General features: G+C 42.5%; 1 protein-coding gene and 1 long non-coding RNA gene across 3 annotated transcripts; both read right to left on the reverse strand.

The window, feature by feature from the left end:
* Nucleotides 1–942: 942 nt before the first annotated feature.
* LOC136764444 (location of vulva defective 1-like) lies at nt 943–15,739 on the reverse strand. 2 transcript variants are annotated; one of them, XM_066718512.1, is made up of 8 exons: nt 15,690–15,739; nt 14,628–15,405; nt 14,005–14,159; nt 8,070–8,191; nt 4,078–4,139; nt 3,731–3,831; nt 3,219–3,379; nt 943–3,020 (listed from the first exon to the last, which is right to left on the reverse strand). In XM_066718512.1, the coding sequence occupies exons 2-8, from the start codon at nt 15,224–15,226 to the stop codon at nt 2,955–2,957; spliced, it is 1,266 nt and encodes a 421-aa protein (XP_066574609.1). In that variant the 5' UTR covers nt 15,227–15,405; nt 15,690–15,739; the 3' UTR covers nt 943–2,954. The 2 variants fall into 2 exon arrangements, with proteins under 2 accessions (XP_066574609.1, XP_066574607.1); XM_066718510.1 differs by having other exon boundaries at nt 943–3,379.
* A 163-nt stretch (nt 15,740–15,902) lies between these two features.
* LOC136764452 (uncharacterized) lies at nt 15,903–26,822 on the reverse strand. The gene is made up of 7 exons (XR_010821193.1): nt 26,721–26,822; nt 23,494–23,547; nt 22,490–22,526; nt 22,125–22,255; nt 21,724–21,792; nt 19,492–19,554; nt 15,903–15,977 (listed from the first exon to the last, which is right to left on the reverse strand). It is a non-coding gene; the product is annotated as an uncharacterized LOC136764452 (long non-coding RNA).
* Nucleotides 26,823–27,325: the final 503 nt, after the last annotated feature.

Consider the following 27,325-nt stretch of genomic DNA (forward strand, 5'->3'; position numbering starts at 1 on the left):
ACTAATGCACTGTACTGTATCAGAGCTGTGTGTATTGTATCATAGCTGTATGCTGTGTTGTGTGCAGACTGTGTATTATTAGTTATGCTATGCACTGTATCAGAGATATAGACATTTCAACATCATTTATTCATTGAAATCACACGGAAACAATGCACTCTGTCTGTATTAATATAGATGTATTGTCTTTAGTGCTTGTCCAGGGCCAGTCAACACACACACACACACAAACATATATACATTTCTACACACACAGCAGGTAAAGCAGCACAATACCATGCAATGACACATAAACACAGAGACATCAGTAGGGCATGGATATACAACAGTGCAACACAGGCCCACTAAATAGTGGGGAGGGAATTACAATCCACAAGTCTATAAATAATGGCAATGCACAACATCGCAGAGTCATGGGCTAAAGCATAATAATAATAATGATGATGGTGATGACAATAATGATAATAATAATGACAATAATAATAATTAATTCATAAAAGTAGCTAAACAATATTGTTTTTTTTTATCCAGGCTGGTCTGTCTGGGGTCCTGTGTGCTTTGAAGTGAGGTAGTGCAATAGGTAGAGAGACAGATAGACCACCAGACTGATTGGCTACAATCCACTTCAGTTTACATGATGCATCCAAATATACAGTTCTTATAGGCACTCAAGAAGCATTGTAAAATGTACAGATTGTAACTCGTGTACATTGCCACACATCTTCAATGTATCTTCAAACTCACGGGTCAACTGTCAGCAGAAACTCCACACAAGACACACACATATGTATACACTCACCTAAAGGATTATTAGGAACACCATACTAATACTGTGTTTGACCCCCTTTCGCCTTCAGAACTGCCTTAATTCTACGTGGCATTGATTCAACAAGGTGCTGAAAGCATTCTTTAGAAATGTTGGCCCATATTGATAGGATAGCATCTTGCAGTTGATGGAGATTTGTGGGATGCACATCCAGGGCACGAAGCTCCCGTTCCACCACATCCCAAAGATGCTCTATTGGGTTGAGATCTGGTGACTGTGGGGGCCAATTTAGTACAGTGAACTCATTGTCATGTTCAAGAAACCAATTTGAAATGATTCGACCTTTGTGACATGGTGCATTATCCTGCTGGAAGTAGCCGTCAGAGGATGGGTACATGGTGGTCATAAAGGGATGGACATGGTCAGAAACAATGCTCAGGTAGGCCGTGGCATTTAAACGATGCCCAATTGGCACTAAGGGGCCTAAAGTGTGCCAAGAAAACATCCCCCACACCATTACACCACCACCACCAGCCTGCACAGTGGTAACAAGGCATGATGAATCCATGTTCTCATTCCGTTTACGCCAAATTCTGACTCTACCATCTGAATGTCTCAACAGAAATCGAGACTCATCAGACCAGGCAACATTTTTCCAGTCTTCAACTGTCCAATTTTGGTGAGCTTGTGCAAATTGTAGCCTCTTTTTCCTATTTGTAGTGGAGATGAGTGGTACCCGGTGGGGTCTTCTGCTGTTGTAGCCCATCCGCCTCAAGGTTGTACGTGTTGTGGCTTCACAAATGCTTTGCTGCATACCTCGGTTGTAACGAGTGGTTATTTCAGTTTGTAAACCCTAGAAATGGTTGTGCGTGAAAATCCCAGTAACTGAGCAGATTGTGAAATACTCTGACCGGCCCGTCTGGCACCAACAACCATGCCACGCTCAAAATTGCTTAAATCACCTTTCTTTCCCATTCAGACATTCAGTTTGGAGTTCAGGAGATTGTCTTGACCAGGACCACACCCCTAAATGCATTGAAGCAACTGCCATGTGATTGGTTGGTTGGTTAGATAATTGCATTAATGAAAAATTGAACAGGTGTTCCTAATAATCCTTTAGGTGAGTGTATACTGAACTCTGTTTATATTAAATAACCCCATTGCTCAACCAACCAGCCCCTTTCTGTTTGCAACCCAGCTGGTATCTGTTCTCTCCCTCATGCAGAGAGTGACAGCTCTTATTTATTGATGACCCGTAGTTTTGCCTCATATGTCGTTTGTTTATATCTCCTGCATTAGTTAGTGAGCAGATTAAGTACAAATTTAAGTAACATTTAAGTAAAAATGAATTAATAAATAAACAGGGAAGGATGTTACACTTCAGTAGGTATATTGTGGTATGTATTATGGGGTTTAATGAATCTATGTCCAAGGGGGAGAAATGGCAGAACGTGTTAAGGTTAAGAGCTGGGTTATGGTTTTACAGATGCTAGTCCTTCACTATTGGGAAGATTTTTTTTTTTTTTTTTTTTAATAAGTGTTGTTATTTTTACTATCCAATTTCCCAGTCATTTGAATTCCTGATTGACTGCTGCAGCAAAGCAAACCCTCAAGTAACATTGAAATCATAACATTCCTCCTGAAGATGATGCTGAACCCACAAGAGTGCCCCCGTAGAGAGCAGCAGGGCGACAGGGTCAGAGAACAGCAGCCCCTGTTGGCTGGTTTACTGAGAGATTGGGGGGGCTATATCTGGTTTGCATCAACTTTTGAAATTGAATCATGTAAATTCAGTGTTTGGAATATATACTTCACCTATATGTATATATACAGCCCTGGAAAAAAATTAAGAGACCACTTAACATTGATTTCTGAACCTGGAGTGGTTTCTTAATTTTTTCTAGAGCTGTATATGTATAATATTCCCAATGCTTCTGCCATGAAAACGTTCTGATTGTAACAGATGTTTGATCCACGTTGAATATCTTCCCATGATGCCCCAGTGTGTGTGTTAAGAGCTGTGATCATTTTGGATCTTAACCTGTGTCCTGCCTCTCCTGTAATGAAGTGATAAATGTCCCATGTTTGGGGACATCATAGTCCCTGTATAGAGAGAGACACCAGCTATTTTCTCTTCATAAATACTTCTTACTAGGAGCTGTGTTAGTGGCGGTAGTTGCAGCTGTGGTTAGAATAGCCTGTTTCTGATGGCATTTTGCACATGATAAGACCGTCTTTTCCGTCTTCTGATATACTGTAACACAGAGCGAGAGAGAGACACTGCTCACTGACAGGGACACAGACTCAGAGATCCAGATGCACATGCTTACACAGAGATAGACAGGGACACAGTGACAGAGAGGGTCGCAGAGAAGCACACATTTACCCAGAGACAGACAGGGACACAGAGATGCACACACACCGACAAGGACGCAGAGACGCACACACTTACACAGAGAGTGATCAAGCACAGAATAAGGATCAGGATGACCCCGACAGGCACCCCAATGGCGATGCCCCAGAGCCCGGGTTCCCTTGTGCTTGAGGCCGGAGTGGCAATGGGCAGTAGCACAGGGGTGTGGAGCGCAGTGGTGGTAGGGGAAGCCAGGTTTTCTATAAATTTAGAAGAAGGAAATTAATTCATACAGATTACAGGCAGTTAGAAGGTCAGACTGTAAAGAGCAAAATGCAGAACTCTGCACTGCAGACCACTGCCACTATAGCGTGTGTGGGTCAGAGTCCCCACTCAGGTTCGAACCACGCCGCCGCAGACGCGCCTCCAAGCACTCCACACAACACAGCTCCTACCAACAGAGCGACAAGCCCACTACACCAAAAGACCAGTCTCCTGAGGTGGGAATGTATCCACTCTATTTAACATCATTGCAACAAGCTCATTACACAATGAGCACCGATACACTACCTTAATACTACAAGCCACTAATAACAGTAATACCGTCCTACCCCTGAAATTTAGAAGCTCATTGAGGATGGTGCTGGGCTGTGCAATGTCTCCTTCTTTAAACTGGTACACCAATTCAGCCATGATCTGATTGCCCATCATACTGAGGGAGAGAGGGGTGAAGGGGGGGATTGGTACAGGGAGGGGGAGATAGAGGGAGAGAGAAACAGGAAGGTGGAGGGAGAGAAATTATGTTTCACACGTTGTTTTTATTGACCACTTTTTCCACTTAATAGTCCTGCTACTGTTACATTACTTTTGGAAGGGGCTTTATTTACACACAAAAAAAGAAAAAAGAAAAGGCATTCAAGAGACAGAGGTCAGGCAGGACCGATGGAATGTAACTTACTTAAAGTTTACTGCAGGCAAATCAAACTGCTTGCCATCCTTCTGGGAGAGGATACTGTATATCTGTGAAAAAGAAAAGATAACAAGAAATCCAACCAAATGCATTGTGAATGCCACCCGATTATCTGAGAAAGGAAGCACTACCCAAGTGGGAGGGGTTTCCACACACTTGCATTGGAAACCGATCAAAGGAACTTCCTCTTCTTGTGACGTCACCCACCACAGGAGCAGTCACTAGCACAGCTAGGAGCGGCACAACAGCAAACTCTGCTGTGTCAGCAAGGCTAAATAAGTAAGCAGGGCAACAGGAAACCAGCTCATATGCCCTCGCTTAGGACAGTAGCAGCCCCCTCTGGCTTGGCCAGCACAGCAAGGAGTGGGCAACAGCAAGCTTTACTGTGTTCTACTCTACTGTGTAGCCAAAAAGTATACACAAAGCGGGACTAGGGGAGACCAGCTCCTTGCCCTCCACTTAATACAGGGGCTCAGTGAACTGTATACAACAGGGTAGCATAACACACACCCTCCAACATATGTACATTCAGCGGGCTACTCAGGGACAGCCTGGGTGGTCTCCGCTGAGATGACACTGAAGTTTACACAAGGGTGGCCTAGTGAGGCAAGCCCTGAATAGATGTATAAACAAGTACCATGTTACGGAGGCGGCCTGCTTCAGCTCTAGCATCTTAAGGCCCTCCAGAACAACGTCTCATTAACCCAGCACTGCCTGTTGGTACAGGACTGGTCCTGTGTCTCCACAGACGGTGGAGGCGGGACTAACACCACAAAGGTGGGAAAGTCTGACAAACCTCACACGCTCTGTGTCCTAGCGAAGGCCTTGTCAGCTCACCTAGGCAGGAGTCGGGGCCTGGATCTGGGGGGGATATCTGGGGTGGGGGCTGGTCACTGCAATGCGTGACCAGCGGACCACAGCAGACAGTATTTCTGCCGGGATAGGAGGTTTGGCTATCTACCCAGGACATAAAGATGGAACTTCCCACTAAGAAGCTCAGTCCACGATACATCGGCCCGTTCTGGATTCTGCACCAGGTCAATCCGGTGGCCACCACATGCAGTATCCCCATCACTACCTAATTGCCCCCACTTTCCATGTGTGCCTGTTGAAGCCTGTGGTTTCATATCCCTCACCTTCCCCATCTCTATCTCCTGCTCTGTCTGTCACTGCTGCTCCTCCTCCTCCCCTGGATCTGAAAGACAGTCCTGCCTATGCGGTCCACTCCTTGCTCTGCTCCCATCATGGGGCGTCTGCAGTACCTGGTGGACTGGGAGGGATACGGTCCGGAGGAGCGTTCCTGCCTCAGGTGTGCTTGACCTTTCACTCATCCCAGACTTTCACCTGGCCCATCCCACTGCACCTGCTCCTCGGCCCTGTGGCTGTCCCCATCATGTCCGGTCTGGTTCAGCTGCGGCCGATTGTGGAGGGGGGGTTACTGTCATGACCATGGTCTAAGCACTTACACTTTATCACCACTGTATGTCACCATTGCCCTTCCTTGCCGGACACTTCTCCCAGCTCCCTTAATTCACTCAACATTCCCAAAACCCTTGTGCACACTTGCTATCAATCACTGCTCCCATTCGCCCTGCACCTCTTTATATAAACCCCTCACTGACACCCAGGCTTCTCAAAGATTTGTCAGTGCATCACTACTGATTGCCCTGTCCTGCCGATATCTGACCCCGACCTGTCTATACTATCCCACCAGCACCACAACTGGATTCCCCTGTTACCATGCCCATGGTACATCATTGTTTAACCTCATGTGTGTCAATGTTTCCGGGGACACCGGGTGATGTGTTGTTCGGAGTCCGAAGGGCCCGAGGGCAAGACTAGTCTGTATACAGTGTATCCGGAAAGTATTCACAGCGCTTCACTTTTTCCACATTTTGTTATGTTACAGCCTTATTCCAAAATTGATTAAATTAATTATTTTCCTCAAAATTCTACAAACAATACCCCACAATGACAACGTGAAAGAAGTTTGTTTGAAATCTTTGCAAATGTATTAAAAATAAAAAACAAAAAAAGCACATGTACATAAGTATTCACAGCCTTTGCTTAATACTTTGTTGAAGCACCTTTGGCACCAATTACAGCCTTTTTGAGTATGATGCTATTTTTGGGCAGTTTCTGCCATTCTTCTTTGCAGGACCTCTCAAGCTCCATCAGGTTGCAAGGGGAGCGTCAGTGCACAGCCATTTTCAGATCTCTCCAGAGATGTTCAATCGGGTTCAAGTCTGGGCTCTGGCTGGGCCACTCAAGGACATTCACAGAGTTGTCCTGTAGCCACTCCTTTGTTATCTTGGCTGTGTGCTTAGGGTCGTTGTCCTGTTGAAAGATGAACCTTCACCCCAGTCTGAGGTCCAGAGCGCTCTGGAGCAGGTTTTCATCAAGGATGTCTCTGTACATTGCTGCATTCATCTTTCCCTCGATCCCGACTAGTGTCCCAGTTCCTGCTGCTGACAAACATCCCCACAGCATGATGCTGCCACCACCATGTTTCACTGTAGGGATGGTATTGGCCAGGTGATGAGCGGTGCCTGGTTTCCTCCAGACATGACGCTTGCCATTCAGCCCAAAGAGTTAAATCTTTGTTTCTCATGGTCTGAGAGTCCTTCAGGTGCCTTTTGGCAAACTCCAGACGGGCTGTCATGTGCCTTTTACTGAGGAGTGGCTTCCGTCTGGCCACTCTACCATACAGGCCTGATTGGTGGAGTGCTGCAGAGATTGTTGTTCTTCTGGAAGGTTCTCCTGTCTCCATAGAGACAGGCTGGAGCTCTGTCAGAGTGACCATCAGGTTCTTGGTCACCTCCCTGACTAAGGCCCTTCTCCTCCGATCGCTCAGTTTGGCCAGGAGGCTAGCTCTAGGAAGAGTCCTGGTGGTTCCAAACTTCTTCCATTTACGGATGATGGAGGCCACTGTGCTCATTGAGACCTTCAATGCTGCAGAAATTTTTCTGTACCCTTCCCCAGATCTGTGCCTCGATACAATCCTGTCTTGGAGGTCTACAGACAATTCCTTGGACTTCATGGCTTGGTTTGTGCTCTGACATGCACTGTTAACTGTGGGAACTTATATAGACAGGTGTGTGCCTTTCCAAATCATATCCAATCAACTGAATTTACCACAGGTGGACTCCAATCAAGTTGTAGAAACATCTCATGGATGATCAGTGGAAACAGGATGCACCTGAGCTCAATTTTGAGTGTCATGGTAAAGGCTATGAATACTTATGTACATGTGCTTTTTTTGTTTTTTGTTTTTAATACATTTGCAAAGATTTCAAACAAACTTCTTTCACATTGTCATTATGGGGTATTGTTTGTAGAATTTTGAGGAAAATAATGAATTTAATCCATTTTGGAATAAGGCTGTAACATAACAAAATGTGGAAAAAGTGAAGCGCTGTGAATACTTTTCGGATGCACTGTATATTATATTAAAACAACTAGATAAGCCTTGTGTGATATATTTTGAAAACCAAAACTGAAAACGAGGCACAGCCGGACCTCCAGGTCACAGACAGAACAGAATGGTGTTAGTTAATAATAAACTAATTTAAAATTCACACATAGACAGATAAATGTGGTGAATCAATAGGTCAACAGTACTATTTGTCCAGCCAGCCAACCAAAAAGCACAAGTTTGTGACAAACGAGAGCTCTCACGTCTCGAGTCCAAGGCGAAGAGGCAAAAGAGGAAGTTCCTGTGTGTACATCACCTTTTTTACAAATAGGAAATAGGAAGGCACCTGTTTGAATGGCTGACACAGGGGTCCATAGCAGCTTTGATAGAGATGTTTCAATCAGGGTTCCAACGGAAGTGCACTGAAACCATTCCCCCTTGGGCAGCGCTTCTGACTTGAAAGATAACCTGGCTTTACCTTGTTACACAGAGCGCTGGGCATTGCAAGTGACCGCTTATCACTTCAAGTCCCTCCCCACTCTCCATTAAACCCCAAAGTTCTCACCAGCTGGTCCACTGTCTCCTGTATCCCAGCCTTGATCTCTGTGGTCAGCTGGGATCCCTCTGGAATGGTCAGGTCCCCCACTTGGAACTGTAGCATGACCCCAAAGGTGTACGTGTCCAGCTCTGAGAGAGACGAGGACAGAGGAGAAAATGACAGAAAAGTCTTGGTGCTTTTCAGCAGGAGATGGGGTGGGAGGCTTATTTCCCTTAAATAAGCAATACATCAAAGTTTAGCCATAGCACCCTCCTCCCTCCCCCAGCATGAACATAAACAGGACAGTCCTCCACCCCTCTCCCCCTCTGGCATGGTGTCCACACACTGTTCCTCAGGCTGTAATAAGGGCACATTTATTGGGAAGCAAGTGAAGCTGTGTGTCCCTCTTCTAGCAGAACAGACAATTAATTTAGTTCATTTAGGATAGTTTTTGGGAGTGAAATCATTTTTTTTTAATATAAAATTGTCACTTGATTTTGAATATTTTTTAGAGTTAAGAAGAAAGTCTCGACCACTCCTCTCACTGAGACAGTATTTGGTCAGGATCTGCTTTGTGTTTCTGACCATCACCAGGTATACACCAGGGTGTAGTCTCTACTGAGGGTTCAATAGCACCCCAGTTTGTTCTGTGTTGTTTTCCCAATGGGCCAGATCGTTTTTGAGGTGTTGTATTATTTGGTTTGGTCACATTGGCATACGAAACATAAGTTTACAAACGAGAGGAGGCCATTCGACCCATCGTGCTCGTTTGGTGTCCATTAATACCTGAGTGATCCAAGGATCCTATCCAGTCTATTTTTAAATGTTCCTAAACTTTCAGCTACTACCACATCGCTGGGGAGTTTGTTCCAGATTGTGACAACTCTCTGTGTGAAGAAGTGTCTCCTGTTTTCCGTTTTGAATGCCTTGAAGCCCAATTTCCATTTGTGTCCCCAGGTGCGTGTGTCCCTGTTGATCTGGAAAAGTTCCTCTGGTTTGATGTGGTCTATGCCTTTCATAATAATGAAGACTTGAATCAAGTCCCCATGTAGTCTTCTCTGTTCCAGGGTGAAAAGGTTCAGTTCCCTCAGTCTCTCCGAGTAGGACATTCCCTTCAGACCTGGAATAAGTCTGGTTGCTCTCCTCTGAACTACCTCTAGAGCAGTGATATCTTTCTTGAAGTGTGGAGCCCAGAACTGCACACAGTATCCAGATGAGGTCTAACTAGTGCATTGTACAGTCTGAACATCACTGCCCTTGTTCTCAATTCTACACTTCTGACAATATACCCTAGCATTCTGTTTGCCTTTTTTATTCCTTCCCCACATTGTTTGGATAGAGAAAGTGAGGAGTCCACATAGACTCCTAGGTCTTTCTCATGCGATACTTCATCTAGTTCTATTCCTCCCATAGTGTAATTATAGTGGACATTTTTGTTACCTGCGTGTATTACCTTGCACTTGTCCACATTGAATTTCATCTGCCAGGTGTCGGCCCACAACTGAGTGTTATGTAAGTCCCTTTGAATAACCTGTGCTGCTGAGATTGTATATGCCGAGCCACCTATTTTAGTATCATCTGCATATTTGACAAGTTTGCTAACTATCCCAGAGTCCAGATCATTAATATAGATTAGAAAAAGCAAAGGCCCTAGTACTGATCCCTGTGGAACTCCACTAACAACCTCACTCCAGTTAGAAGCAACTCATCTAATCGACACCCTCTGTTTCCTAGACATCAACCAGTTCATAATCCATCTACTTACATTACCCTGAATGCCTACAGCTTCCAATTTGAGGATCAGTCTTTGGTGTGGAAACTTATCAAAAGCTTTCTGAAAATCTAAGTATATCATATCATATGCTTTCACCTGATCTACAGCTGCAGTTGCATGTTCAAAAAACTCCAGTAAATTAGTAAGACATGATCTACCTCATCGAAACCCATGTTAACTATCTCCAAGAATATGGTTTTCATTAAGATGCTCCTCTATTTTCTGTTTAATAATTATTTCCAACATTTTATGTGATGCAGGTTAGACTGATTGGTCTGTAATTTCCTGGATCAGTTTTGTCCCCTTTCTTGTGGATTGGTATGACATTTGCTGTCTTCCAGTCAGTTCTCACATCCCCTGTTCTAAGTGTCTTTTGGAATATTTTAGTTAGCAGCCTAAAATAATTTACCTCACTTCTTTAAGTACTATTGGAAATATCCCATCTGGCCCGGGTGATTTGTTTGTTTTTAATTCTGCTAGTCTCTTTAGTACCTCCTCCTCATTTATCCTGATCTCTCTTAGGGTTTGACCGGACTGATTGTTAACCTGTGGCATGTTATCTGTTTTTTTTTGTCGAAACCTCTGTGAAATACTAATTTAGAACATTTGCCACATCTTGTTAATTTTCCAAGATACTTCCATTTTCGCCCTTTATCTGTTTCACTTACTCCTTTATTGACCTTTTGCTGTTGTAATATTGAAAAAAGCTCTTTGCATTAGTTTTAGTTCCAATAGCTATGTTTCTTTCTATTTCCCTCTTTGCTTTCCTGATCCCTTGCTTAACATCTCTTTGCAGTTCAACATATTCTTTGTCTTTTGTTTAATCTCTATCACTTTTATATGCGCTATACAACATTTTCTTTCGCTTTATTTTTTTTGCATACCTCTATTAAACAATTTTGGCCAATGTTTTTCGGTCCTCAATTTGCTAAGTTTTGGTACAAATTTCTCCTGAGCCTCAAGTAGTATTGTCACGGTCTCTCAGGGAGGACCGCATGGAACAGGAGTTAAGGACCCAGGTGCGGCGCTCGTACAGGCAGCTGACTGGACAAAGGGGATGGACGAGGACCTGGTCGAGGTCACGGGCGATGGTCTAGAACACGAAGGCTGAGCGAGACAGGACAGGGAGAGCGAGAGAGAGAGAGAAGTGAAGCAGAAACTGGGAAGGCAGGTTCAGGGCCAATGGAAGAAGAGGAAAGGAACAAGAGTGCACATGGGTGTGGAGGAATGTTAATTGGAAGAATGACTGATGAAAGCAGTGAAAGGAGAAAGAAAAGGCAGGGTAACATTGGCGGCCTCTAGTGGGGATAGAGGGTAATGGCTAGGGAACCCTGACAAGTATATTCTTAAAATATAACCATCCATTTTCAACTGAATCTGTATCCAGTGTGCTCCAGTCTATCTCTTCTAAGTGCCACATCATACAGTGAGGGAAAAAAGTATTTGATCCCCTGCTGATTTTGTACATTTTCCCACTGACAAAGAAATGATCAGTCTATAATTTTAATGGTAGGTGTATTTTAACAGTGAGAGACAGAAAAACAACAAAAATATCTCAGGAGGGATTTTGTCCCACTCCTCTTTGCAGATCCTCTCCAAGTCATTAAGGTTTTGAGGCTGACGTTTGGCAACTCGAACCTTCAGCTCCCTCCACAGATTTTCTATGGGATTAAGGTCTGGAGACTGGCTAGGCTTCTTAAGCCACTCCTTTGTTGCCTTGGCTGTGTGTTTTGGGTCATTGTCATGCTGGAATACCCATCCACGACCCATTTTCAATGCCCTGGCTGAGGGAAGGAGGTTCTCACCCAAGATTTGATGGTACATGGCCCCGTCCATCGTCCCTTTGATGCGGTGCAGTTGTCCTGTCCCCTTAGCAGAAAAACACCCCCAAAGTATAATGTTTCCACCTCCATGTTTGACGGTGGGGAAGGTGTTCTTGGGGTCATTCCTCCTCCTCCTAACACGGCGAGTTGAGTTGATGCCAAAGAGCTAGATTTTGGTCTCATCTGACCACAACACTTTCACCCAGTTCTCCTCTGAATCATTCAGATGTTCATTGGCAAACTTCAGACAGGCCTGTACATGTGCTTTCTTGAGCAGGGGGACCTTGCGGGCGCTGCAGGATTTCAGTCCTTCACGGCATAGTGTGTTACCAATTGTTTTCTTGGTGACTATGGTGCCAGCTGCCTTGAGATCATTAACAAGATCCTCCCGTGTAGTTCTGGGCTGATTCCTCACCATTCTCATGATCATTGAAACTCCACGAGGTGAGATCTTGCATGGAGCCCCAGACCGAGTGAGACTGACAGTTATTTTGTGTTTCTTCCATTTGTGAATAATCGCACCAACTGTTATCACCTTCTCACTGCTTGGCGATGGTCTTGTAGCCCATTCCAGCCTTGTGTAGGTCTACAATCTTGTCCCTGACATCCTTGGACAGCTCTTTGGTCTTGGCCATGGTGGAGAGTTTGGAATCTGATTGATTGATTGCTTCTGTGGACAGGTGTCTTTTATACAGGTAACGAGCTGAGATTAGGAGCACTCCCTTTAAGAGAGTGCTCCGATTCTCAGCTCGTTACCTGTATAAAAGACACCTGGGAGCCAGAAATCTTGCTGATTGATAGGGGATCAAATACTTATTTCCCTCATTAACATGCAAATCAATTTATAACTTTTTTGAAATGCATTTTTCTGGATTTTTTTGTTGTTATTCTGTCTCTCACTGTTAAAATACACCTACCATTAAAATTATAGACTGTTCATTTCTTTGACAGTGGGCAACTGTACAAAATCAGCAGGGGATCAAATACTTTTTTCCCTCACTGTACCTTCAAGGTTTGCTTTTCTAAAATTCTAGTCCATTGTTTTAGACTTGGTCCTTGTTTTTTTAAAGTAACAAAACTAACCATATTGTGATCACAGTTTGCCATTGGTTCTTTAACTAGTGTCTCTCTGACTCTATCTTGGTCATTTGAAAAGATCAAGTCAATGCATGCTCTCTCTGTGGTTGGATCCCTGAAAGCAGTCATTTACCATCTCAACCATTTCTATTTCTGCTTCTGTAGTCTGGGTTTTCCCAGTCTATATTTGGGAAATTTAAATCCCCCATGATAACAGCCACATCCTTGCTACACGCAGTCCTGATTACACTGTACAATGCACAGTAATATCTGAATATTTGAATTGGGTGGTCTGTAACACACTCCTACCACTAATCCTCCAGATCTTTTAATCAAAAGTTTAATCCACAAAGATTCTGTTTCATTACTAAGATCTAATTTGAGTTCTTCTGCCTCAATGTAATTTGTGACATACAATGCTACCCCACCACCTCTTCAATTTTGCCTGTCTCTCCTAAACTGTGTGTATCCTTTCAACTTGTATTCATCCCCATAATTTTCTGTAAGCCATGTTTCTGTCACTCCTACAACATCATAGTCACTCACCAGCACTGTGGCTTCTAGGTCTAACATCTTGACTGACTGATGACAGTGTTGCTCTGCTCGGTGAGCTGCAGGAGCTGCTGTTTGAGGGTACTCTTCTCTGGGCTGAGCTCTTGCTATTTCAGGGCTTCATAATGGAGTGAGTTTGGGTTACTATTGTTTTTAGGTGAATCTGATATTTGTGTTCTTTTTAAAATGTTAATAATTAGCGGATAAAGCCTAATTCAGCACTGCATGCAATCATTTCATTATATTTTTACATGCATGGTTTGTCCCATTTTGTGCTCTCCTAGTTGGTGATAGGTCCTCATGCAGCACTGCCATATAAGGCAATTGGTTGAATTATATTGGAGGATTAATATTCTCGAGCCTCCTCTTTATGGCATAATGTGCTTCTCCTTCAGTGCATTCACTGCCAGGTTAAAGGTCCCTGAGGTGCTGACGGGCAGGCAGCTGGTGTTGTGCTCTACAGTGGAGTTGCCTGTACCAGTACCAGTACCATTCTCTCTTTCTATTTCCCTCTCCCCTCTGTCCCCTCTCTCTGTCTCCCTGGCAAACATACACCCACACTCTCCTACACGGACACACACTCTCTCTCTCTCTCTCACACACACTTTCACACACAGGCACTCTTTGCTCCCACACTCTGTATCTCTCTCTCACACACACACACACACACTCTTTGTATCTCTCTCTATCTCACACACACACACACACACACAAGTACACTCTCTCACAGACTCACTCAAGTAGGTGGCATTGATGATGGTGGCAGTGTAGCTCCTGAGGCTGCTGATGTGCATTCTGAGCCCACTGAAGATGCTGTTGAGGTCGGTGTGCTCGGGGACAGGTGTCTTGCTACTGAATGCCAGCATGAGATCCAGCACCACAGACATGAACCTGCCACAGCCACATGAGCAGAGAAACAGGAGTTACAGTTCAGTGAAAGACAGAAGAGAGAAAATAGAGAAGGTGTAGTCTGGAAAGTGCACAGACTGGCAGGGGCAGGCAGGTACTGTAGGTACTTAGTAAGTGAATGTGCTAGGTAATTAGTTAATTATTTCAATACCTAGGGGAGTTTACAGGGAGAAGCAGTGGGAATAAATACATATTTTAAACATATCCACATATTAATCAAGTAAAAGGAATGTGCAAGGACAGGAAATAAGTATTATTAGTAGGAGCATTACTTGTTTATTTCTTAATTTCATTTGATTTGATTCATGTTGCACCACATCCAGAGCCTGGATCCCGATATCTCTGACTCCAAATAAAGTGGACAGAAACAGTACATACATTCACTGGGTTAGCTATGTTAGTAGTGGGTGGGTAGGTAGGTAGCAAGTTAATGTGGGAACATATACGTACCGTGGTGTTGATTCAGGGCCTGTTGTGGTAACAGCTAAAGTGGTTGTTGTATTGCATGTCCTTGCCTTTCCCTGTGTAGATGTAGTTGTTGTACTGACAGGTGCAGTAGTGGTACTGGGAGTTGAAGTGGTGGTAGTGGGAGCTGTGGTTGTGGTGGTAATGGGAGCTAATGTGACCATTGGAGCTCTAGTTGTCGTGACAGCGGGAGACCGTGCTGTAGTTTCCGAGATATCTGTAACTGTGGATATAGTGTGAGCTGTAGTTGTGGTGATAGTGGGAGATGCAGTTTTGGCAGTGAGAGATGTGGTTCTTGAGGTAGGGGTAGAACCTGCTGTGGTTTCAGTGGGAGATGAAGTTGTGTTAGCGGGAGCTATAGTTATTGTACTGGAAGCAGTAGATGTGGTTGTGGAAGATGTATTTATGGTAGTCAGAGCAGCAGCTGTGGTGGTTGTGAGAGGTATAGTTGTGTTTATAGTGGGGGCTGAACTTGTGGTAGTTGGAGCTTCGGTTGTTGTCATACTGCGAGCAGTAGTTGTGATGGTAGTGGGAGCTATGGTAGTTGTAGTTGGAGATGCAGTTGTTTTAGTATGAGATAACATTGTGGTAGTGGGAGCTGTAGGTATGGTGGTAGTGGGAGCTGCAGTTATGTTGGTGGTAGGAGTTGCAGTTGAGGTCGTAGTGGGAGCTGTAGTGTTTGTAATAGGCAATGTAGTTGAGATGGTAGTGGTGGCTGTAGCTATGGTTGAATTGTGATCTGTTGGAGGTTTTAACTCAGTACCTGTGAAGACATTTTTAATGTTTGGGTTACCTAACTTATTAATTTAAATGTTTATTTGGGGGCATGCCCCATTGAACAGTGTTGTGTTTGTGAAAGCTGCTCTTATTGTCCTGGGATCTACACCTGTGTTCGGCTCTGTGCCTTTGTAATGAGTGCTACACATTTTGTGTATTTATTTTGTTTTTTGTTTTATTTTTTAAATGTATGGAGTTCCTGGGATGCAGAGTGAGATAGATAAATATAAAGACAGATGGAGACAGGCAGACAGAGAGAGAGTAGCCTACCTGACCCTTTCAATACTGTAGTTGCTGTAGTAGTATCTGCAGTTGTGGTTGGCTTAGTGTCTGCAGATTTCAAACATAACCAAATTGGAACCACATTTCTTTATCTGTATTTAGATGATGTTGTGTATGTTTGCTTTTGAAGAAAGAGACAGACACAGAGAGAGAGAGAGACACAAAGACACAGAGAGAGTTAATATTTTGACCTACCTGACCCTTGCAATTCTGTAGTGGTATTGGGAGATGAAGTTGTTGTAGTAGGAGCTGTAGTAGTGTCAACCTCAGGATAGCCTGAATAAAATGAATATAATTTAAATTAATGAAATCCAAAATGAAGCTTTTAAGAGCTGTGTGGACAGGATATTACTAATCTAGAAATAGTTTTAGTGTTAAATGCATATACCTGAGCTTTCTAAAAAATAATTTGGTAATAATAGGAGCTCTAATGCAAGTGGTAGTGGGAGCTGTAGTTTATGGGGTAGTGGGAGCTGTAGTTTATAGTGGTAGTGGGATTTCTAGATCTGGTGGAAGTGGGAGCTGAGTTCCTATTACCTACTACACAGAACCAACTGAGATGATTAATGAATGGTTCAGTAATCAAAGTCACTGACAATAATCTGATCACAATTGTGTTTTGCAGTGTTTCTCTAGAGCAGGGGTTCCCAAAGTGTGGCCCAGGGACCAAATGCAGCCCTCGAGGAATTTTGGTGCGGCCCCCCAAAGCCAACCTTCAACCACCCCTTTTCTGAAACTTTATTTGTATACTTTCTGAGCATGTTCTGATACAAATTGCACATGTAATTTGTGGGAAAATAATAAAACAACAACTAAAGTTCTTAAATGTTCCCTAACAGAAATGTATATGAAATAAAAAGATTTGGTTTGGGACATATTCAGTTTTCACTGGTGGTTAATTTTCTACTGCTGCCCCCCAATCCCATGGAACCTCCGTAAATGGGCCCTCCATCATCAGACATTGGGAACCCCTGCTCTAGAGCAACACACCCCAGCAAGATAGAGACAATGGGAGAGAGAGAGGTGGAGGGAGGCCTACTTCTGTGACACCCAGGGGCAAGAATGACAAGTACAATGAAGTGGAAACATTGTTGTGAATAGTCTCTGTGAGTTGGCCTGTGTCACCCTGTAATGAAGCGTTTGTCCCATGTGTGTCTGAGGCCAGCATCCCAGGCTCCCTCTCCCTCCCCAGGAATGTGCATCAGCCAAACTGAGCCTGGATGGGGGGTTCAAGCTCTGCATAACCGCCCCACCTCCCCCGTGCTCTGCAGCACAGATCTGTACGGATCTCCACGGATCTTGTGGAAAGTTCTGAGCACCCATAAGGGTCACACTTTAAAATAAGATGGTGTGATTCCTCAATAATTAATATATGAATACCACGTGAATGTGTCAGACATTTAATCTGAGTTCTTAGATTTTCCTACCCGAGAGTTCCAACCATACAGAAAAATAGCAAATATGTTTAATCTATGCAATGCATTGATTTTTCACCTGACAATATTTTGGTCTATTTTTTACCTTATTTTATAAGTGATAGATACACAAGGTTCATTTCCACAATATATATACAGTGCATCCGTAAAGTATTCACAGTGCTTCACTTTTTCCACATTTTGTTATGTTACAGCCTTATTCCAAAATGGATTAAATTTATTATTTTCCTCAGAATTCTACAAACAATACCCCATAATGACAACGTGAAAGAAGTTTGTTTGAAATCTTGAAAACAAAAAAAGCACATGTACATACGTATTCACAGCCTTTGCTCAATACTTTGTTGAAGCACCTTTGGCACCAATTACAGCCTCAAGTCTTTTTGAGTATGATGCTACACGCTTGGCACACCTATTTTTGGGCAGTTTCTCCCATTCTTCTTTGCAAGACCTCTCAAGCTCCATCAGGTTGGATGGGGAGCGTTGGTGCACAGCCATTTTCAGATCTCCCCAGAGATGTTCAATCAGGTTCAAGTCTGGGCTCTGGCTGGGCCACTCAAGGACATTCGCAGAGTTGTCCTGTAGCCACTCCTTTGTTATCTTGGCTGTGTGCTTAGGGTCATTGTCCTGTTGGAAGATTAACCTTCGCCCCAGTCTGAGGTCCAGAGCGCTCTGGAGCAGGTTTTCATCAAGGATGTCTCTGTACATTGCTGCATTCATCTTTCCCTCGATCCTGACTAGTGTCCCAGTTCCTGCCGCTGAAAAACATCCCCACAGCATGATGCTGCCACCACCATGCTTCACTGTAGGGATGGCATTGGCCAGGTGATGAGCGGTGCCTGGTTTCCTCCAGACATGACGCTTGCCTTTCAGGCCAAAGAGTTCAATCTTTGTTTCATCAGACCAGAGAATTTTGTTTCTCATGGTCTGAGAGTCCTTCAGGTGCCTTTTGGCAAACTCCAGACGGGCTGTCATGTGCCTTTTACTGAGGAGTGGCTTCCGTCTGGCCACTCTATCATACAGGCCTGATTGGTGGAGTGCTGCAGAGATGGTTGTTCTTCTGGAAGGTTTTCCTCTCTCCACAGAGACACACTGGAGCTCTGTCAGAGTGACCATTGGGTTCTTGGTCATCTCCCTGACTAAGGCCCTTCTCCCCCGATCGCTCAGTTTGGCCGGGTGGCCAGCTCTAGGAAGAGTCCAAATGGTTCCAAACTTCTTCCATTTACGGATGATGGAGGCCACTGTGCTCATTTGGACCTTCAATGCTGCAGAAATTTTTCTGTACCCTTCCCCAGATCTTTGCCTCGATATAATCCTGTCTCGGCGGTCTGCAGACAATTCCTTGGACTTCATGGCTTGGTTTGTGCTCTGACATGCACTGTTAACTGTGGGACCTTAAATATACAGGTGTGTGCCTTTCCAAATCATGTCCAATCAACTGAATTTACCACAGGTGGACTCCAATCAAGTTGTAGAAACATCTCATGGATGATCAGTGGAAACAGGATGCACCTGAGCTCAATTTTGAGTGTCATGGTAAAGGCTGTGAATACTTATGTACATGTGCTTTTTTAATTTTTTATTTTTAATAAATTTGCAAAGATTTCAAACAAACTTCTTTCACGTTGTCATTATGGGGTATTGTTTGTAGAATTTTGAAGAAAATAATTAATTTAATCAATTTTGGAATAAGGCTGTAACATAACAAAATGTGGGAAAAGTGAAGCGCTGTGAATGCTTTCCGGATGCACTGTATATCACAGACTAAAATGTAATTCAGGTACATCCTATTGGTTTAAATACAGTGAATAGGCATGTGAGAAATCTGAGGATCGCACAATTCTATCATAGACTGAAGATGCGTGTTTGTTCTGTAGACTCTCAGGTCAGAAGACGCAGGACTGCTTGAAATCCCTTATTTGAATTGGGTGAAACTGCTTAGTTCATATCTGTTATTCTTTTGTGCCCCAAAAATATTAAATACATTTTAATTTTGGCATCTTCTTAAAATGACACTTGATTAGTAATGTGTAAATTATGGTTTTCCATTTACATTAGCGTCCCAATTATCCAACCTTTGGCTACTTTGTCTGTCAGTGCATCACATACCGCTGTGGACGTAGCTTCAGTTGTTGGTCTGTGCTAGTGATTTATGTTTGTACTGTACTGTGATTGTTTTATTTTTCCAATTGCATTTTCCCCTTTAATATAATGTATTGTTTGAGGAACATGGCAAGTGAAAAGAGAAAGAAAGTGGTTATTTCAATTGAAAAAAAGTCTTAAAGAGACTAAACAAAGGTATGGTTATGGCTGGCTCAGTATCTGCATGTTAAACAATTCACAAAGCATCCTACCTGAGCCTTCAAATAACAGAATGGTTGTAGTGGGATCTGTAGTGATGTCAGCCTCAAGATATCCTGAATACAAAAATGGACAAAAATGATTTTCCCTTTTAAGAGCTGGACAGTTGTGAGAGAGAATCAATACCTAAAGTCACATCTCTCACATCTTCACTCCACCCTTCCTCAGTTCAACACCAGAGGTTGTCGTCCCCCATATTTTAGCCCGGTCACTGACATGGTCCATTCCTTAAACACCATGTGCACTTGTTCTATCTACCTCCTTCTCGCATTGGTCCAGCACCCCCAGCCTCTATTACCTGCTCCCTCTGCCCAGCATATACAGTGAGGGAAAAAAGTATTTCATCCCCTGCTGATTTTGTACGTTTGTCCACTGACAAAGAAATGATCAGTCTATAATTGTAATGGTAGGTGTATTTTAACTGTGAGAGACAGAATAACAGCAAAAAAATCCAGAAAAACGCATTTCAAAAAAGTTATAAATTGATTTGCATGTTAATGACGGAAATAAGTATTTGATCCCCTATCAATCAGCAAGATTTCTGGCTCCCAGGTGTCTTTTATACAGGTAACGAGCTGAGATTAGGAGCACTCTCTTAAAGGGAGTGCTCCTAATCTCAGCTCGTTACCTGTATAAAAGACACCTGTCCACAGAAGCAATCAATCAATCAGATTCCAAACTCTCCACCATGGCCAAGACCAAAGAGCTGTCCAAGGATGTCAGGGACAAGATTGTAGACCTACACAAGGCTGGAATGGGCTACAAGACCATCGCCAAGCAGCTTGGTGAGAAGGTGACAACAGTTGGTGCGATTATTCGCAAATGGAAGAAACACAAAATAACTGTCAGTCTCCCTCGGTCTGGGGCTCCATGCAAGATCTCACCTCGTGGAGTTTCAATGATCATGAGAACGGTGAGGAATCAGCCCAGAACTACACGGGAGGATCTTGTTAATGATCTCAAGGCAGCTGGCACCATAGTCACCAAGAAAACAATTGGTAACACACTATGCCGTGAAGGACTGAAATCCTGCAGTGCCCGCAAGGCCCCCCTGCTCAAGAAAGCACATGTACAGGCCCGTCTGAAGTTTGCCAATGAACATCTGCTAAGGGGACAAGACAACTGCACCGTATCAAAGGGACGATGGACAGGGCCATGTACCATCAAATCTTGGGTGAGAACCTCCTTCCCTCAGCCAGGGCATTGAAAATGGGTCGTGGATGGGTATTCCAGCATGACATTGACCCAAAACACACAGCCAAGGCAACAAAGGAGTGGCTCAAGAAGAAGCACATTAAGGTCCTGGAGTGGCCTAGCCAGTCTCCAGACCTTAATCCAATAGAAAATCTGTGGAGGGAGCTGAAGGTTCGAGTTGCCAAACGTCAGCCTCGAAACCTTAATGACTTGGAGAGGATCTGCAAAGAGGAGTGGGACAAAATCCCTCCTGAGATGTGTGCAAACCTGGTGGCCAACTACAAGAAATGTCTGACCTCTGTGATTGCCAACAAGGGTTTTGCCACTAAGTACTAAGTCGAAGGGGTCAAATACTTATTTCCCTCATTAACATGCAAATCAATTTATAACTTTTTTGAAATGCATTTTTCTGGATTTTTGTTGTTGTTATTCTGTCTCTCACTGCTAAAATACATCTACCATTAAAATTATAGACTGATAATGTCTTTGTCAGTGGGCAAACGTACAAAATCAGCAGGGGATCAAATACTTTTTTCCCTCACTGTATACCCCTCTGTTCCTCACTCACCTCAAACGTCTTGTTTTATCCTCTGAGTGATTTCTGAGCATTTCCCCAACCATTGTGACCTTCTGTGTTTGACCTTCTTGTTCCCTACTACCTCTCTTGGATCTCCTTGTCTAGCATGTTTGCCCAATCGACTGATATCTGGACTGTCTTTGTAATTGGCCTTTTGGATTTCCCCTTTACACATTGCTCACTTGACTCTAATCTATAGTGAGCCTGCACTTGGATCCACCATACCTGTACCCAAGGTCATGACAACATCGAGGACAGACTTTGCACCTCGACAAATATAAACAAATTATCTGTACCCAGCAATCTGTCTGGCTGCAGAAATCTCTGCTTACACGCCAGTCCCTCCCTCTTGACACTTCAAAGAATTGGACAAAACCAATTATGGTGTTTAAAAATAATTGGAATTATAATTGTTCAGTTGACCTTTGAAGAACAAGTTTGTCTGGTGGCATACCTGAGCCTTCTAAGACGAATGTGGAGACTTTTGTAGTGGGAGCTGCATGTAGAACAAGTTTCTTGTTACCTGTTTGGAAGAATGAGATGTGAAATATATCATATCATGATTATTTTATTTTACTGATCCTATCATTTCTATTGTTATTCTTGTTGTTGCTGTTATTTTCTTTTATTATTATTACTATTATAAGTCTTTGAATACGTGTCCTCCCCAGTGTTGAGATAACATTAAATTGCCCCCCCCTCCAATAAAGTATGCCCGGCACCATATGCATAGGGAATGCATTCACCTGGATATTGAAAGCATTTCTCAAGTGAAACCTACGCCCCTGGAAGTCGGTAGATTGAAGTGTGTCATATGCTGTCAGTTTAAACACACTCAGTTGTGTCCTGTCGTACCTGTGCCCACTGTGGGGAGTGACATCATGTCCCTCCTGTGTCTCTGGTGTCCCTTTGTCCTGGATTCTGGGTCCCTGGTTTCTATGGGGGGCATCTCCTCCACCACTGCCACATTCTGTCTTGGTGCAGCACTAAGAACAGGCATGCACACACACACACACACACACACACACACAGTTAATGCTTTATAATGGTGACCTACAAAAGAGAGGAAGGGAGATGGAGAGGGACAGAGAGAGGGGTGAAAGTGTTAGAGATGGGGGAAGTGGAGGGGCAGAGAGAAAAGGAGGTAGGGAGGGATGGAGAGAGAGAGAGAGAGAGAGAGAGAGAGAGAGAGAGAGAGAGAAGGAGTTTATAATTTTTACCTGCATGTCTTTGGTTGTGCAGTTATGATCAGAGAGGCTATGAGAGAGAGAGAGCGGGGGTGGGATAAAACTATCAAACAACCCTGATTTTCACCTCAAATACAGTGAAAGCCAACAACAGAAAAAAATAAAACACATCCACAAAACACTCACAGACATTGAAACCAAAAATGCCACCCCAGGACCTAGCCATACAGAAGGTGGACATCTGGAAAAATTACTTTGAAAACCTACATACAGAACCCCTGCAAAAAATATATCAAATTAAAACAGCAATTAATTCAGGAAAAACTGAAAACACTCAAATCAACAATTGAAATAGATATGTGGTATAAGAGTATCTGAATAAAGAAAAGCTAGTCTCAAAACTAGCCCACAATATAAAGCCCTAAAAACCCAAAAGCTGAGCCCAGAGAAGAGCCCCTCCGTCAGCTGGCCCTGAAGCTCAAAACACTGACCCCTCACAACACGAACCAGCTTCCGATTGGCACTGCTAAACAACAACCAATCAGAGTCAACCAAATTATGGAACAAACCAAAACCTTCTATCTGGAACATTGGGACAACACGACTAAATCCCAAAGTAAACTGGATTGCTATTGGGCCCTCACATTGAGAACACACCCTTCACATTTCTTCACTGTCAGAGATACCAAGCAGAGGCAGATCCTGACCCAAAGGCTCATTGACCACAGCCTGGCCATAGAAACAGGCCCGAAATAGGCAGACCTGGCTGCCCAGAGAGGACCGGTGCTGTGGTCACTGTGACACAGAAGAGATGGAGGCAGAGACGCACTTTCTCCTGCACTGCAATAAATATAAAAATGAAAGCCCAGTATGTGACACTGCATCACAGTCTGAGGGACAGGCAGGGAGCACTCTGCACACAGGCATACTGGGGTCACGGGCAGTTTTTATTTATTTTCTTTCAGTATTGGTGATTGACAGTTGAGCTAGAGATTTTGCACCTTCTCCATAAGGCATCTTCACTCTCTCTGTCTCACCTGTGAGGAGAAAGATCCTAACCATGTCACAGACTGTCATCCTCCAGTCTGTACCTGAGAGAGAGAGAAGAGAGAGAGCGAGAGAGAGAAAGAGAGAGCGAGAGACAGGGGGACAGGGGGTTGATAAAGTACCCTGGACAAAACTCAGCTACACACTATAACTAGCGATCTTACACTTATAAATCTTATACTTATAAATCATTAATTATGAAATTCACATGTATGTATACTATAATTGTATTGTTTTGTTGTTGCCAAACCACATAATCTGAAACTCAAAAAAAAAAATCCTCATCAGATCAGCTGATCGCAAGTTAGTGTTTCTGTTCAGATGGCAAATGGGGTCATCAATTTGTGCCAGCTACATTCAACTACGTCGATGGAACATGGAAACATGAAAATCTATTTTACAATCATATATCAGTAGCTTTAAGATATGAAATAAAACAAAATAATTAAACCAAGGCACTATATTGTACAGATGCTGATTGTTGGTGAATTTTTCGTACATACAGAACATTTAGATGGGACTGGGTAAAACCTGGAATGTCGGAACACCTGAATGCCAGAACGCTGATAACAGTGGAGAGATTTACAGACATCCAAAACATATTCTGGGATTTCAGAAACTTGTGTTTGAATTGAATTGAATATTGTATTACATAGTGTAAATAATATGTATAATTACCTTTAATACTACTACTACTACTACTACTACTACTACTACTACTACTAATAATAATAATAATAATAATAATAATAATAATAATAATAATAATAATAATAATAATAGTAAAATAGTGCTACAATAGTTTAATGCTGGGGAACTATTTCTGGAACTGGGAATAGACATCCAAATGGTTGTCACCTATGCCACAATGTTGTGTCTTACATTGCATTGGGGGGACATCTGCCTCTTCCTCTACAAGCTAGTTTCAAGTAACATACCCATGAAAGTATGCAGAAGACCCCCAGCGTTCCTAGGGCTGCTTTCTCCAATGAAAAATCAACTCTCAAAAATCATTGTAGTTCTTTTTAAGGTACAGTAGCTTTTTGCTGGGGAGCTATTTTTGGAACTGGAAACATACATTTATATTACATATAAATGGTAAGGTATGGGGTTGTACTTTCTCTTTCTTTGCACTGTAAATTTCTTCAGTATAGAAACGTCTATAGCCTACTTCTTTGGGGCGCCAAATGTAAAATGGTGCACAATTTTTATTTTGAGTGTGTTTTTTCACAGATTTAACTTAAATCTTGTGTTGTTTTCCAGTTTTAGCAAATACTTAAGATGTTTTTTTTATATAAATATTTAAATAAATGCTCAGTATTTATCGTTTTTGATTAAATATTTAGCTAAATCCTAAATATGGGATTTGCAAACTAAACATTTAACTTTAAAAAAATATTTAGTCTAAATATATATGTTAAATATAAATGTTAAATGTAGAAGTTAAATATAAATGTTAAATATAAATATACATTTTAAATATAAATATGAATGTTAAATATAAATGTTAAATGTGGAGTTAAGTATATAGCTAACATGCAAATACAGTTCTGCATCTCTGTTCAGGTCAGCCTCACAAAAAGCAGTGGGCAGGGCATGATCCCGGTAAATGGCGGTGGCCAAAGTATAGTGACCGCTAGTGATGGGCATTCATTCCGGCTCTTTTCAGAGGGAGGCATATTTCCCTTAAGCAACCTTAAGGGGTCAGACCAGGGAAGAAAGGAGCAGAAGGACCAGACTGGCATAATTCCTGATTGACAGCCTGAAAGCTCACTTAATTTATAAATTATGTATTTTCATGTTCTGTTTTGATGAGCTGACACACCGGTCTCCTTGGAGAGAGTTTAACTGCCCTATTGTCTCTGGAGCGGAATTTGACTGTCCTGAGTGGACATGATTGGACGATTTTGTCTTTCTGTTTCCGGGTGTGCCTCTAGTTTTTTTGAGGAAGCTGGCAAATAGTCACACTGAGAGACACTGGCTGACGACCAGTAACACAGAGGAACTCAAACACACACACACACACACACACACACACACACACTGGCATAGACACTGTATCAATGAGACCAACTCACTCACACTCATTCGCACGAACACCGGCACTCACATGGAAGCTTATTAGAGACACAGAGATTTTACAATAATTATAATAATAATAATTATTATTATAATTATTATTATTATTATTGGTAGACGTTCTTATCCAGTGCGGATTGTTACAATTTATCACATTATTTTCACGTGCAATTATCAATTTGTACAACTGGGTTTATACCAGATCTTATTGCATTATATCGCAATAATGCTTGTGTTTCTCCCAGCATTAACAGATGTATTTAAATTATCATTACACTAATTCAATTTTCATTTTAAAAGACACAACATTAATTTGAAGATATCTGTAAATCCCTTACAAATATTTGCAAATCCCTGATCCCTGAAAGCTATCTGCAAATTGTTTCAATACCTGAAGATTTTGAAGATAGTCTATGGACAGGAAGTCCTTAACAGATATCTGAAAATGATGTCCTAAAAATCATATAAGGATGTCTTAAAATGTGTGTAGAATAGATAGATTACGTTGGATTTTAAGATGTTTGCAAATTATTGAAATATATCTTCCATTCAGTAGATTTCAGATTCATTTAGATTTATATGTCAAAATTATTTCAAGATATCTTAAAATATTTGAAGGTATCGTAGGTGCAGATACCTTGCAATATTTAAAGATATATTTGCATTGTTTTGCAGGTATCTCTAAATGAGCATCTGGCTTGCCATACTGCACCAGATATATGGCCCGTTGTTATCGTGATTAAAGTTCAAACACGTCCGTCTCCAAGTGTCAATTGTTTCAGTAGAATCTCGGCCTTCCAGACCAGCTGCGCGCACTGGAGCCACAACCATTTCAGCTGTTCAGTGCATATGGGCTTTATAGTGACTACACTGTGGCCCACGTCCATTAACCTACATCACTGCTCCATAGCACGTCCATACACTTACACTAACTAACACACAGCATCACGGACACCCGTGTTCTGCTACAGCGTCACTATCAAACACTGGCATGTCACTGATACATTTGCGCCACTACTACTACTACTACTACTACTACTACTACTAATAATAATAATAATAATAATAATAATAATAATAATAATAATAATAATAATCCTCAACAGCAGTACGTTAATAAAATATGAATTTTCCCCACCCAGTTGTCCTGAAACGAATCCACTCTCTGTGCAATCTTTGCGAGTTCTTGAAAACTCGCAGCGCTCAGTGCCGTGATCCGAGCCGCGTTGCTCCCACTGCCCTCCACGTCTCTCCAGCGTCTTTGTCATTTGTTTATGTTTCCATGGCTTGCATACAGCTATTCAAATCGGTTTCTACTGTCCCAAAGCGATCTGGATCATGTCAGTATATGACTTCAATCATCAGCATAATACGAGAAAAGTTAAGTGTAGTGTAAAATGTGGTATACTTGTGGTAAAATGTAGTGTGGTTTACCACGATAAAAACACGGTAAGGTATGGTAAAGTGTAGTGTGTCATGATAAATACATGGTAAAGTGTCGTGTACTGTTAAAAAACATGGTAAAGTATACTATGTGTACCATGGTAAAATATGGAAAACTGATGTGCTTTTTACATGAAATCATTCAAAATTAATACTTTATAACCGATTAAAAAAACTGTAAAATGCCATTGAAAATAATAATGTAATGTTCATAAAATGTCATCATCACAGCACCTCTGCGCAGCACCTTGTTCACACATGCACTAGGCAACCAATCAGCAGTGAGCGTTCACAGCCCGT

This window comes from Amia ocellicauda, chromosome 12, assembly GCF_036373705.1.
Source record: "Amia ocellicauda isolate fAmiCal2 chromosome 12, fAmiCal2.hap1, whole genome shotgun sequence".
Taxonomy (NCBI): Eukaryota; Metazoa; Chordata; class Actinopteri; order Amiiformes; family Amiidae; genus Amia; species Amia ocellicauda.